At 36.1% G+C, this 15,474-nt stretch overlaps 1 protein-coding gene across 1 annotated transcript; it reads left to right on the top strand.

Moving 5' to 3' along the window:
• The first annotated feature begins 1,036 nt into the window (after positions 1 to 1,036).
• si:ch211-129c21.1 (uncharacterized protein LOC563087 homolog) lies at positions 1,037 to 15,183 on the top strand. The gene is given in 16 exon segments (XM_051909926.1): positions 1,037 to 1,277; positions 4,641 to 4,918; positions 4,920 to 4,983; positions 6,749 to 6,894; positions 7,010 to 7,072; positions 7,191 to 7,289; positions 8,347 to 8,446; positions 8,991 to 9,101; positions 10,267 to 10,418; positions 10,522 to 10,694; positions 10,796 to 10,955; positions 11,254 to 11,476; positions 11,695 to 11,810; positions 12,530 to 12,684; positions 14,260 to 14,309; positions 14,381 to 15,183. Coding segments are annotated over 15 exon segments (2,373 nt in total). The 5' UTR covers positions 1,037 to 1,277; positions 4,641 to 4,870; the 3' UTR covers positions 15,094 to 15,183.
• Positions 15,184 to 15,474: the final 291 nt, after the last annotated feature.

Here is a 15,474-nt window from a genome sequence, read left to right on the forward strand (position 1 = left end):
CTCTTACCAACGTAAACTGTTCTAAGTTGATATTGTTCATTAAAGCTTACTGTATTATGTAGATGAGTATTGTGAGAAAGAGATCAAGTGAGCGAGTTTATTACCTGCATTCAGATTTAGCATTTTCCTTCAGGTCAGTCCTATGTTCATAATAAAAAATTTGTTTAAATGTCCGATGTATTATCTTGTCCTTTTAACAGTTAAGGGGTTTTCCCATGACTGACAGCGCTAGTCAAAGCATTTGTCAGTTGCTTCTTGTTCCGTGTTCACAACAATTCAGTCTTTTCAAAGTAAAAGTCTTCATTACTGACTGACACACTCATAAAGACAGTCTTTGCCGCCATCTAATGGTGTAATAAATGTAACTTCTGTTGCTGTTCATGGTCAGGGACTAATTTAGGAAGGCTTTTAGTTAATGTTTACTTCATGAAAGTTGCATTGATACATATTTTTGGCTTTAATATTTGTATTGTGTGGTAACCGTTTTATAAAAGCAATAAGGTTGCTTATTGCTTACCTATTCAGTATTTCACTGTGGATTCTTTGGTAAATCAATCGCATTTCAGCACAGGCTTTGCAAACAGACTTTTACGATAACTCAGTTACTCCTACTGTTCTAATGCCTGATCTGATTCCCGTTTTATTCAACGAATCTCTTAGTTATATCGCGTTTGCACTGTTAGTTACAATGAAAGCACTTGTTAGTGTGCAGAAACTGAGTTGCATTCAAAGATGACTGCTTTCATGCGCTCAACAACATGTCTGTGTTCGGCTGTTCATCACTGCAGCCTTTCATGCCACTATCTAAATATAATGCCATAGATTCAAATGTAATGTAGCACTTTTCATGATTAGTTAACCTTGAGAGCTGTAATAGTAAAATCGTGCTAAAAGAGAGAGTAATACTTTTTCAAATGGAAAGATGCCAGCCAATCACAGCAGTGGGGGTTTACAGTGAAGTCATAGCAGACACGCCCCTTAAAAAAAATTAAAAATTATCTCCGAGTCTCCCAGTAGTACGACTTGAGAGGGCGTTCATGTCCTATTTCCCACTAGGAAACTCGTATTTCCGATAGCATGTGAAGGCAGCAACAACATCTGATAATTTTACAAGCATCAAGAAAGCAGCTGACAGGTGATTCATGAGCAGGAGGTGGCAGTCGCAGGTGTGGGTGGATCACACACCCAGTCAGACTCGACGAAGTACATGCTGACTGACTACACATATTCATGAGCGACATTTATTCAGCCATTCAAGAGCATTTCTGATATCTCTGGTGAGTTGATTTATGTTTTTGGGCGAGTTGTAATAATATTTGTTTAGGCTAATTTAGTAGAATGTAGACATAAATACTTAATTAAGCGCTACGCTTATTCATGTATAGGTGCATTAGCTTCTTCATAGTTTGAACAGGGTTTACTGTGACTCCATGTGTACTATACTATACATTGACATCAGTTTACTTAGACTAAACGTATTATTGATCAAGAAAAAGGAAGGAAAATAGAAACGACAACATTGCTTCACAAGTATTTGGACCCTCACACTTAAAATGTCATTGCGTTAGATTCAAGTATCAAACCAAGTGGCATTCGTTTTAAAGAACGATAACAGAAGCTCACATGTAAAGCGTTTTAAATGATAAAACTAAATATGTTGTTCATAATGAGGATTAAAAATATTCACTTTGTGGTTGTCAAACGTTAGTTCATAGTTAATGTGATGAAATTCACCTTTTGTGGACACTGGCTGTGAGAACTTGAGAAGAACTGACTTAATACATTAACGCAAAAAAAAAATGTCATTGCAAAAATAACTCAGACTCATATTTTGTTATCTAATGCGATGAAAAGTCCAAGTGCACTCTTAAAAATGAAGGTTCCAAAGGGGGTTTTCACAGCAATACCATAGAAGAACCATTTTTGGTTCCCCAAAGAACCTTTCAGTGAACAGTTTTTAAAAAGAACATTTGTGTGAAGAACATTTTATTAATCTAAAAAACATTTTCCACTATTATAAAGAACCTTTTGTGGAATGGAAAGGTTCTATGGATGTTAAAGTTTCTTCACTTTTTGAGTGTACTTCTCGGTTCCACTGTAAGTGACGCATTACGCATAAAACAACTTCTCAAGTCCTGCTCTGACTTGCCCTGAACGTTAGAAGGGAATGTTCCTTTTTTACACCCATCTGTTTACCCAGGTCTTCATGTGATGCAACTGTGCACTTACCTGCACTTTTAGTTTAAGTACAATTTACCAGTGTCTTGGTTTGTTAATATATATGCTATAGCACTGCCACAATAGCATTTTGTTGTTATTGTTGTTCTACAAAGAGCTTTACCTTTAGCTGATTGAATACCACCTCCAGCATTCACAATTATAAAGCATATTTGTTTTAGTGAATTGAACGAACAAAGGCCAAACTGGGTGTGTTTTCCAACGTAAAAGTGTTTCGCAATATGTGTGACACATGGAGTGTCATTGGAGGGCTGCAGGTTAATAAATCATAAAGCGTGCCAGTTCAACCTGAACCTTGAATGCTCAGGAACCATGATCTTAGTTCAGTTAAAAAGGCCTCTATTTATACCTGAAGCTGGAACTACCAGTTGCGAAATTTGAATAAAGACAGTATGACACAAGAGATATTAAATGGATTTTCTAGCTCTAACCTTTGTAATTCCCTCGATGTGTCATCAGGGTCTTTAGATGAGATGTCAATGATATCACTTCCTGTTTCATGTTTTTTCTTTATTGATTTGTTAAAGAATAAATAATTAAATAAAATTTCAGATATTTATAACATTTTTAAAATAATAATAATAATCTTAATAAAAATAAAATATTATGTTATTGTTAAAATATAAACTGCTTAAGGTTCACTTTTTTAAGAATTTCATTCTTTTAATGAAGCCTTTTTTGTTTTAATGAAGCCAGTTGTATCACCCTGACTTTTTGTTTTGTTTTACTTTATTTCCCCAAAGATATTTAAATTAATTTTAATTGATTTAAAAATGTTAATCATAAAATAACTGCATTTAGGTAATTTTATACAAATTGCACTAATGTATTTTTAAATAAAATAAAAAATTAATAAAAAGTGCCTTGATTTATTATTTCAAATAATTTTTTTATGAATTATTATTATTATTTTACTGTTAATGCTATTATGCTAGAGGCTTAAATTTGAATTTGATAGCAATATTGGATAATTGTATGTAAAATTTGGGTTTTAATGTATTTAGAATAAAAAAATGCTCTAATTTATTTGAAACCTTTTAAGAAATATTTATTTATTTATTATATTTTACATTTATTGCTACAGTATATAAAAACAATAAAAATTAATAATAATTGTGTATTATGTGTATATATTATATACGGTAGTCTGCAAATCTCTGATCTGTTTGAAACTGTTCAAGACTAAGGCTGTGTCCGAAAACTTTTTGAAGGCAGCAGATGTATCCTTTGCCTCTGATATCCCACAATCCTGTGCTTTCCATACAGTTGAGCTTAAAAAATAAAGATGCCGTCTGAAAGTTGTGGTTGGTGGTCAGTTTGTGTGTAAATGTACATTTTTGACCATTGTTTTCCACTTCTGATGTAATTTTTAGCGAGAAATTACTACTGTAGTAATTAAATATTTGGTTAGTTTTCACCAAAGTTCGCTCTATCATTAAACTGTTACGCTGCCTCAGAAGTCTGTCCGAAATCAGTTTTGTGAGGTACCTTCATGTGCAAACGCTGCCTGCAGAGTCATTTCCTGATAAGGCAGCGAGGCAACAAGTAACAGCCTAAATCTACCAGCCCTGTGAGAATGTGAACAGGTGGGAGAGGCTCGTCTGATAAGTTCTTACTCAGCAATAATTCGATTTGATGAGTAACAGCAAGCCTGTCTGCAGTGAACTGAATGATTCATTTGATTCTTCCTCTGTGCTTGACTAACCAGTATAACTGTTTTTGATAGGGCAACTGGCAAAGTAGAAAAATCATGCTCACTTATTTTTTGCACAAGCAAGCAATCACATTTTCTTCAGAAAACTAGCTCTTATCATGCCTGACTTTCAAAAATTAGCTATTTTACGTTTGTTTTCAGGATGTTATTTCTTAATCTTGAACCTTTGGATGTTGCTCAATCGAACACGTAGACAAGAGCGTCTCATTTGAATGTAAACATTTCAAACATGTCAGATGTTGTAAATTATTTCACACAGCGTCACGCGAACATACGGTGGTGTTTAAGCGAGTTTTCAGCCTCAGGCATCAACAATTTCAGGTATCCTTGTACCCTAATCCACACAAGCCTCAGCCTGCCTCCTTGCACACATCCAGCCCAAACTGAGTGGGAAAACGACCTGTGTTTCTTGTGTTCAACAACAATGAGTCACCGGTGAATTCCTGGTGTTAAATACAGTATTGCGAGGAATGTTTAGGTAAAGGGGCTTTGAGTTGAGGTGTTTACTAAGGGATGAGTTTAAGTGGAGGATTTAGTTTTCTATTGTCACTCTCCAGTTGAAATCTATGGTTCAGTGCACTTCATGCAGGAACAGGCCTTCAGGTGAATTTCCTTATTTGGGAAGTGGGATCAAATGAATGTGTGTCTTTTGAAATAGATCTGTTTAACGTTTGTTTTTGTTCTACAGATGTAGACGGGACCGTGGACAAGGTTTATTTCCACTCCTTCAGCATTCAGCATCATGGACTACCACTTTTGGCAACAAAAACTCTCAAATGATAAACGTATATGTTGGATACGGACGCCTACATAACCCAGTCTACTATGGAAAAACATGACTTAAAAGCTGATTATTAAATATGCTAAATATTGAAGTAATAATTTTGTAGTTTTTTTGTTCAAGTGAAGAACAAAGCCATGTATTCTCCTTTGTTGTTCTTCATTGTTCTGTATGGCATCTTCCTGACATGTGGCCTATGCTGGATGGAGCAATCTGAATAGTACAGCCCGAAAAACCATTCAATATGAAGGTAAGAGTCTTCTTTGTTGAGTTTACAATTGTGTACAACTGTGAGCTAAATATTAGCATTAGCATATGTAGCAAATACAGTACACAAATCTCATTGTTTTCTATATTTTCCATAAACTATTATCTAACATAAAGTATGCATCAAATGTCTGTATGTCATCTTACTAGGGTGATTTTGACATGTGACACCTCTTGAACTTTTTGACTGTATCTAACAATTAAAATAATATGACAATGTAAATCACAATTTTGACTTAATCTATCAAAATTATATTCAATTCATTGTTGTAAAACTTCAACAATAAACTAATTTTAATGACCAAAAATGCACTAAAAATATTTAAACGTCCCACATTTTGCATTCAACCCTGTTACTACATAATTTTCCCCTTCTACAAAAAAATTATTACTTTAACATTTTGACACCCAACAAAATGACATAAGTTGGACACTTTCTACAACATGATGGGAGGACAAGTAAATAATTTCATTCACTTTTCTTAATTTTTACACAAATTGCAGTGTTGAGTGCATTCATCAAGCTCAATAGTCAACCCTGTTATTGTAAGAATAAATTATCAAACAAATATTTTGCTTTATGAAAAGTAGTTTTCAGATAACTACTAGTTTATCAATAACTACAAAAGAACATTTGGTACCAGACTAGTACCTTCTGAGTGGAAGTTTAATTTGCAACCCTGTTACTTGCAACAGATTCTGGGATGTTTTTTAATGTAAATAAATATATGTTTATTTATTTTATGAACTTGAAAATAAACTACATTTTTATGTTTAAAATACAAAATGTAATGTACATGTCGCCAAATTTTTGTAATAGTGTTGAAAATCCCCATACAGTGCAATAGTCGAGTTCCAGAAGTAAAAATCCTATTCATTTTCTCTTTATAGGGAAATTGAATTTTAACGATAAATTATAAACCTTTAAAGACAGCCTTACTGTGAGCTACGAGGTTGTTAATCGATAGTATTTGCTTCTGTTGAAGCCTGCATTATTTTAACTTCATAATCGTGTTTAACAGCGGAATTTGTGGTGAAAACTACAATACCCATGATGCTGTACAAAAAATTCCACCAATCAGAGAGTCGAAAAAAGCAAAATGTGCCAAAAGATCTCTTTATCTCTGCCTACTCCCATGAAGCACTGCGAATGACGTAGAGTCTATCTCCCTACGCTTTCAAAATACTGAAATATTTGTGTGTATATATGTATATTGCAATCAACTTAAAATATATTGTTTTTATAAATATAATCAACATTTTTAAATGAGTAGTTTTATATTTCTCCATAGTTTTTTTATTTGATTATGCTGTTCGCAATGCTTCATGGGATTGTAGTTCTTTCCATCACTAAAACCGTTGACTGGTACCTTTGTCTTTTTGTTCAGTTTTAAAATACTATTTTTTTTTTTTTCCAAATTTAGTAATGTTACGATTCACCTCGTAGCTGGTTGGCTTGGTTCAGAAACCTATAATGCTTTAATGCTTTAAAATCCCTATGGGAGAAATGAAAGGAAAAAATCCAGCACCGCTGAAAAGGGGGTGAACACTTTTGCACTCTAATGCAAATGAATGAAAAATAAAACATACATGTTCACATATATAGTTAATATTTGCTTTGACCTCCTGTGGTTGCTGATCAATCATCTTCCGAAGGTTAAGCACCTCCTTTAGAGTTGGACCATATTCGTGTTTGGCAAATAGAAAACGCATTGTTATTCTACATGCATTTATGTTTTTGTCCTTAGATAACCATGTGATCACGTTTAAAGAGGATGGTATTTGGAATTACTCCACAATGCTGATTATGGAGGATCTGGGTTTGCTGGTGTTGGGGGCAAGAGAGGCCGTCTACGCCCTTGACATGAATGATATCTCCGTTGCCAAGTCTAAGGTGCCGGTTTGATTTCCTTTCCTTTATCTCTTGGCAACAACATAACAGAATTCTTTCACCCTGTTTCAAAGCAGCACATCTGTATAGCCTGTATTGATTTCTCTCCACCCATCAGGTGTTTTGGAAGGTTACAGAGGAGAAACAAAAGGAATGCACCTCCAAAGGAAAACATCCTGACGTGAGTAGAGATAACTGCCATACATGCTGAAAGACACAAACACATCAGTGTAAATTCTCTGAACAAGGGAGGTTGTTTTTCTATATGATATCAAAAATCTGATTGATCACCTTTTCAGATTGACTGTCGCAATTATGTACGGATGCTGCATCAAATGAATGACAGCGTGATGTACGTGTGCGGAACAAACGCCTTTAGCCCCACCTGCGATTACATAGTAAGTGACATGACCAGAAAAACAATATATTTTCATGTTTTTAAAAATATTTAGGGCCCGAGCACCGATGGTGTGAGGACCCTATTGTAATTGCTCGGTCAATAATTATTCTCCTCCGAAATGAATCACATTTTTGAGGGCCTAAACATGCTCGAAAACTCATGAAACTTTGCACACGCATCAGAAGTGGTGAAAATTTACGTCTGATATGGGTTTCAGAATTAGGTGTGGCAAAATGGCTCAATAGATCAACATCATATTTAGTCAGTCTAAAGGTCTAAAGGCCTTTGTGACGTTAAATTGTGAAGATCTTGGGTTTTCACTGAAGGGTGTTATCCGTGGCGGCCTGACAAAGTTCGATGTTTCGCCATAAAACAGGGAGTTGATGTAACTCGTACATACAATGTCTGATCTTCCCCAAACTTCACATGTTTTATTAGAGTCCTGGCCTGAAGACATCTACATGGCAATAATCAGTTACAGTCATAGCACCACCTGCGGGCAACAGGAAATGACATGTTTTACTCTGTGATTAACTCCTCATAGAAATTAAACCAGATCAACATCATATGTTGTCATTCTAATCTTAAGGCCTTAGCGATGATAAATATCAAAGATCTTGAGTTTTCGTTGAAGGGCGTGTCCACACAGTGTCCGATCTACCCCAGACTTCACGTGTGTGATAAGAGTCCTGGCCTGAAGACATCTATATGCCAATATTCAGTTAGTCATAGTGCCACCTGCTGGCAACAGGAAATGGCATGCTTTACACTGTAATTCACTCCCAGAAACACATTTAAATATGCCATGAAGTAAAATCATGCAACACTTGGCTAAGTGCTAATGTATGCAATTAACGCCACAAAACAGGAAGTTGTTGTAATTCAGGCATACAGTGTCCGATCTGCTCCAAACTTCACGTTTGTAAATCACTTTCACTTTCTTCCTGGTATGAGATTAGGAACGTCAGGTTTCATGTGATCCATCATGCGCTAGTGTCATAGTGTTGAAAAACAAGATAAAAAAAACCTTGCGTTCATTGCATTTGTTTGAACAGACGTACAGTGACGGGCAGCTGAAGCTGGAGGGAAAGCAGGAAGACGGGAGGGGGAAATGTCCTTTCGATCCGTTCCAGAGATCCTCTTCTGTCATGGTTGGTATGTATGTCGTCCATGCGGCTTTTTTAGCAGTTTAAAGTGCCCCAATTATGTTCTTTCGAATATTATCTTTCATGCAGTGTATAATATAGCTGTTTGTGAATGTAAAAGGTCTGCAAATGTCTAAAAATGCAAAGTGCACGACAAATGAAGTTATTGTCTCTTAAAAGAACTATGGTCAGCCAGTATTTTTTCCAGGTCTTCACTGGCTGCCCGTGAACAACATCTACTTTGACCCTCAAACACTGTAGTTGTAGCTCAGGCCTGGAAGAGTTTTAATCACAATAGACTAGGCCATCTGACCAATCAGAGCAGAGTAGGCTTTCAGAGAGGAGGACTTTAGAGAGACTGAATATTCAAACTGTTTTCAGACTCTTTGAGAAAAGAGGTGATGTGCAATGTATGAGAAAAATGTAAACCTCTTGTAGGAGAGAAAGTTAGGGACCTTTAAAATAGAATAATGGGGCACTTTGAATGCATTATGGTGGGAGGAAAAATTATATTTATTTATTTATTTTTAATTATTTTATTTCTTTTGCCATAGATCAAGACCTGTATTCTGCCACGTCCTTAAACTTTCTGGGTTCGGAGCCGGTCCTACTCCGCACCTCTCCCGCTACACTGCGGACAGTGTTTAAGAGCTCTTGGCTCAATGGTATGTCGGACATGATGACAAGACTTCATCCAGGAAACACATCAAAGTACCGTGAGAGCAATTCAAAAGTCATATGCTCTCCAAACACTCTCTCGGTACTTTGATGTCATAGGCTGATCAGTCTGCACAGCGCCGCTGCATCTCGATCAAGCCTAAAGACTAATTACATGCTTTTATTAGTCTAATTGTATATTAATGAAAGGCTTCGTGTAAATATCCTATTTTATAGTTTATAGCTGGTTTTATTACCAGAAGTTTTTATATTATTTATATAATCTGATTAAAATTTAAGTTTAATGATTGTTTTGAACTTTTGTTTTGGATCATTACTAAAAAAAACTAAACTAAAATTTAAAATGATGGTGTTAGTTATGGCGTAACGTATTAGAAAATTGTTTCCAAACTAGTGTTATTTTGGTATTATTTTTATGCTTTCATCGTATTTATTAATATTTTGAATGAGCTTTTTTAATTAATAATTTCAGTTCTCATTTCAATTTTAGTAATTTTTTTATGTGCTTTTGTCATTTTATTGATATAAAATAAAACTAAAAATAATATAGAATATAAATCTTACATTAAAAAACTTAAAGGTTTCTACATGCAGGAAAAAAATAGAAAGCTAAATCACATGCACGCTTTACTAAGTCGTTCCCTTGATTTGCTAAATCAAAATTTAGTAATTTTGTGTGCTTTTGTAATTTTTAAAAAATATTTTTATATAATTTATTTCTTTTTCAGTTTTAGTAATTTTCCTTCAACTTAAATTTAGTCATTAATAGTAATTTATTATCTATATAAAGTTTGTAATTTTTAGTAATTTAATTATTTATTTGCCAAGGAAACCTATGAAGCCCCGCACATGACATGCATGAAAAAAGTAAATTGTGTGCGCGATTTACTATTTCGCTCCCTCGATTTGCTAAATTGTGCGCATGATTTAGCAAATCGAGGTAACGACTTAGTAAAGCCTTCTATTTTTTTCCTGCATGTCATGCGCGGGGCTCTGTAGAAACCTTTCTAATTTTAAGTTCTATAAATGTAAGATTTATATCTATATTATTTTTAGCTGTATTTCAGTTACAGAAAACAATTTTAGTTTTAGTTAATAATAACAACACTGCTCTGAACAAAGTGAAAAGTCACATTTCTCTACCCACTCAAGAGCCGAGATTCGTCTACATGGACGTGGTCCCAGAAAGTGAGGACAGTCCCGAGGGTGATGATGACAAAGTCTACATGTTCTTCAGTGAGAACGCCATGGAGTACGACTTCTACAACAAGCTTGTGGTGTCGCGTGTCGCCAGAGTCTGCAAGGTAACACTTCACTGATCCCAGTCAGAAGTGGTGCAAACGGAAGGATTTAGCAGATTTAGCCTTGATCTTGTAAAGACTTATGTCATTTTCCCCTGTTGTACAGGGCGATGTGGGTGGTCTAAGGACCCTCCAGAGGAAATGGACCTCCTTCTTAAAGGCTCGTCTGGACTGCTCTGTCTCTGAGCCCAGTCTACCCTATGTCATACAGGACGTCTTCCATGTCCGCTCCAAGAAATGGAGGAAAAGTGTCTTTTACGCTGTCTTCACCTCTCAATCGTAAGTTTCGTCTTGCATGGTCTTTTTTTTTAAACATTTATTTCTATTCTGTATCTGAATTTACTCATTCGTTCAGCTCACAGTTGTGTTTGTGTATGCAGAAGCTCAACAGATCAGTCTTCAGCGGTTTGTGCATTTAATGTAACCGATATCAGTGAGGTGTTCTCTCGTGGCAAGTTTAAGACGGAGGTGCCCGTGGAAATGTCTGATGTGAAGTGGGTCACATACAATGGAGAGCTTCCTGTCCCCCGACCAGGAGCTGTGAGTGATCACTATTGGTTTAGTCTTTAAGGGGATGTGTGTAATATGTTAAAATAGTTAAAATATTAAAAAACTACCATGTACCAAGATTTTTTTGAGATGTACCATGGTATACTTTAAGAGCCCTATTTATATAACATGGTATTTAAATTCTACTGTAACAAATGTCAAAGAATAATGATATTATCCAAAAAACATGATTTAAATGGGGTATATTTATTGTAAAATTATAGTATTTTTTTGCTAGTGTACCAAATATTTTAAAAATATATCTTATTTTCATGTGCAATCTTCGCAGTGCATCAACAACGCAGCGAGGAATATGGGAATAAAAAGGTCGCTGGACCTCCCTGATAAAACCCTACAGTTCATCCGAGACCAGCCTCTCATGGACGACGCTGTCCGTCCAATCACAGGCAAGCCCCTGCTGTTCAAGAGAGGCCCGCTGTTGACCCGCCTTGTCGTAGACCTCGTAACTGCATTGGACGGACAGTCCTATCCTGTGATGTTTGTCGGCACAGGTGAGATTCCCATTAGCCTCTAGGGCAGAGCAGGTCTTTAAAGTCAGTTAGAGGGTGTGTGTAAACTGTCATTCAGAGGAATGTTAATTGTAAGCTGTTTGAATTACAACCTATTGAATTTGTTTTTGTTGTTTTTTTTGTTAAGTAGTGTTGAAAAAAGCTGGACGTAAAATTTTGTTTTTGTAGTGCAAGTGCAATTGTTTTCTGTTTTCCATCAGAAAACGGTTATGTGCAGAAAGCAGTGAACTATGATGGAGAAATGCACATAATTGAAGAAATAAAACTGTTTCAGAACACTGAGCAGATTGACGTCCTACGACTTCACCAGAATCAGGTACACAAAACTGGGGCTAAGTATAGATATAAATTTGCTGATTCAATTATATTCTGATTTATTTGGGTATAATTCAGTTCTAATGTTCATTTTTCTTACATATGAAATAGACTCTCTCTCTGCCAATGCTGTATATGTTTGCTGATTCGATTATATTCAGATTCTCAGGCTCTCAATTTGATTCTGATTCATTTTGTTATAATTCAGTTCTAATGTTCATTTTGCTTCCATATGAAAGAGATTATCTTTCTGCTAATGTATTTGCCGATTTGATTATATTTAGGTTCACAGGCTCTCGATTTGATTTGATTCATTTGGGTATAATTCAGTTATAATGTCCATTTTGTTTTCATATGAAAGATATTCTCTACTAATGCTGTACATTGTAAAGTGCACAAACCAGGAACTTAATTTTGAACTAAAAGAACTGGTTGTACGAATGTTTTTGATTCAGTGATAAGAACTGGTTAGTTGTTGATGAATCGAACTACATGGTCCCGTTGTTTGTTTGTTTTTGTGTCCTTAAAGACACTTTAGTGTTTATTTGAATAAAAGCGTAAACAGTATTAATTAAGGAGTCATTTTCACATAATTACATTATTATTTTTGTAATGACTCTTAATCGCTAATGATTAGAAAGCCAAAGTGATGGAATGTTTAGCTGCATTGTTCATCCTGAAAAAATGCATGAATCATCATGAGTTGTCTGTCTGGTCCAGTTGTATGCAGGCTCTGCGTCTGGGGTTGTCCAGATGCCCGTCAGCAACTGCAGTCATTATTCTTCCTGTCTGGACTGTGTGCTGGCCAGAGACCCTTACTGTGCCTGGGACGCCACAGCTCAATGGTGCTCTAGATCACCTGAGAATGCAAAAGGGTAAGACCCTCACACACAAGCACAATCCCATATCAAAATTGCCATACGTCATGTGGTTCCAAACCTACATGAATTTCCTTGTTGCTTCCTTGTGAATTTCCTGTTCACGCTGTTCATTTCCATACAACAAAAGCATATAGAATATAACTAGGGGCTATCAAACTCCAAGAAGGACAAAAAAGAAAAACACCTTAAAAGTGTCTCGTACACTATATTCCAAGTCTTCTGAATTCCCTTTCACTGTAACTAATGTAATAATATTATATATTTATTAAACTCATTTTATTTTTCAGCAAATAACTTACATTTTTGGTTTATTAATTTTAAATGTAATCTTTTAAAATGTTAAGATTTATTTAAAGGTGTAGTAAGTGATTTCTGTGAAACGCTATTGATTTTTGAAATCTACCCAAACAAACGCACCCCTCCCTTTATTGCTCCGCCCCCAAAGAGCAGATGTCTCGTAGGCTACATTCAAACTGTCAGTCCAAATCTGAATTTTGCGCATATCTGATTGAAATGCGATCAAATTCAGACATTGTGAACGGCAAAAAAAAAAAAAAAAACCCACACAAAATGCGATTTTTACATCCGTTTCAAGTTACATTCATATGTGGTTTGAAATCCTATTCAAATCACATTTCTGGAAATCCGTTTGAGTCTGACCGCTCTGATTGGATTTCATGTGGTTTATGTGACCTTTTCACGCCATGTGAAATGTAAACGTCAGACACTGTTATAGAAAACATGTTAAAAATCGGTGCAGAAACAAGGCTGTGTTGTTGCAAAGTGCTGGACAAGCAGAAAATGGCAATATAACGAAGACATGTTTTGAGACTGGCAGAGACGACAGCACGGAATAAAGCCGTTCATACCAGCCTCCTACGTTTCTGCCGCTGCCTCAGAAGATGCAGTAGTCCAGTGAGGTGGCTCCACGTGTTGTAAATATGACAACATCTGTATTGCAAACACCTCCATGCTGCTTTTGTTGTTGTTGTTTTTGCTGTATACCTACCAACGCAACGTCATTGCCATAGAAACCAATGCAGATATTTTCCAGAAAACGAAAGAGCGGCATGGACATACAATTCAGATTACGATACACAATGTGGACATAAATAATTTTAGTTCAGGCCTTCCCATTTGGGTCTCTCCAGTGCTGGACAGCTTTTCCAATATTAACACGGGTCCTAAAGCTCTTGCCTGATCATAACCTTCTCTTTCCAGTGATATTCCTCTGATCTTTGCTTTTTTGTAATGTCTCTCAGCCATCTCTTTCTACAGTCTTTCTTCAAATCTCCCTCTTGCTCACTCTCTCTCCTCCCCCATCATGGGTGAATACGCCCCCTACTGATGATTGGCTAAAAGTGTGTTGTGGTGCTCGGTCCGATCCACTTTTAACAGCATTTCTCAGAAATTGCTTACTACACTTTTTAACAATAAAATAAAATGATCAACTTTAGCTTTTTTTGTAGCTGAGTAAACCATTCCTTTAACCACCACTTTGCATATCTAATATCTGCTTGACTATAATTAAGTGTGCCGACAGTTAATGTCACACTTTTTGCATTTTAGTAATCTGATACAAAGCCTGAAAGACGGGGATACCACTCGATGCCCAACAGGTATATAGTAACTTTTTTTTGATTCGACATTAAAATCAGGGCTTTATTTAACATGATTTTCCCTTCATCAGCTACCGTGGAACCAAAGATCCGCTCCCTGGTGCTGGGAAACAACATTAGATTGCTGTGTCGAGCAGACTCTAACCTGGCCCAGGTCAACTGGAATTTTGCTGGAAAGCCACTCCCCAACTCAAACAGAAAGCATACTATTTATAGTGATGGCATCCTTATCTCCAACGCCTCAGCCGCTGACGCCGGACGCTATACCTGCACGTCAGTCGAGCGGGTGAAAGAGCGACAGTACACCCAAACACTGGCCATTTATGACTTACGTGAACAATTACCAGAAGATGTGACAGATAAGATTAAGACCACATTGGGAATCCTTCCTGAAAGCTACACAACATCATCAGGTTTGCATAAAACTGAAGAGCCTCCGTCATATGCTACAAATCAGAGCAGTGAGAATAAATGGATAGTAATGCAAGTGGCGCTGGCCGTGATATCCGTTATGATGGCCTGTCTGCTTATCTGGAACTTATACATGGGCCACATTTCTCCATTTATGTGCTGTGGAAGACAACCAATCAAAAGGAACCTTTCAGAAAGGGAATACACGCACACAGAAATTGATGCTGTGGACAGTAAACAGCAAATGGTCACGTTGTGTCTCACAACAAACAGTAATATTGAAGCAAACAGCTTCCACAGGAATACCGTCAATGGGGATACGTCAACGGACATTCATATTTTTAAGTACATTACAGACGAGTCTGAGATTTAAGATTTGATTCTTTTTATATAATTTTTATACGTATTTATTTTTTTATTAATAATAAAAAATGTGATAAATTCATACATTTTAACTAGCAAAGTTAAAAGTTTGTGAAAGCCTCTTTTAAAAATTAAAAAAAAAAAAAACACAAAAACAACTTTAAAAAATATGAAGGTAAAACATCCTACCAGCTGCGTCTGAAATTGCATACTATCCAAGTAGCTACTGCATTTGAGAAACAAACTTCGCAATCTTCGGGACATTCACTCTCTCAGCACCTCAGCCATGTCGCTACTGTATGAATCTCAACACGATCATAGTAAGTCAGTATTATTTGGTGCCGTGACCAGGTGTTGTACTCGAGCACACATTTCTTTATAACATTGTCTG

The sequence above is a fragment of the Ctenopharyngodon idella genome, chromosome 10, assembly GCF_019924925.1.
Source record: "Ctenopharyngodon idella isolate HZGC_01 chromosome 10, HZGC01, whole genome shotgun sequence".
Taxonomy (NCBI): Eukaryota; Metazoa; Chordata; class Actinopteri; order Cypriniformes; family Xenocyprididae; genus Ctenopharyngodon; species Ctenopharyngodon idella.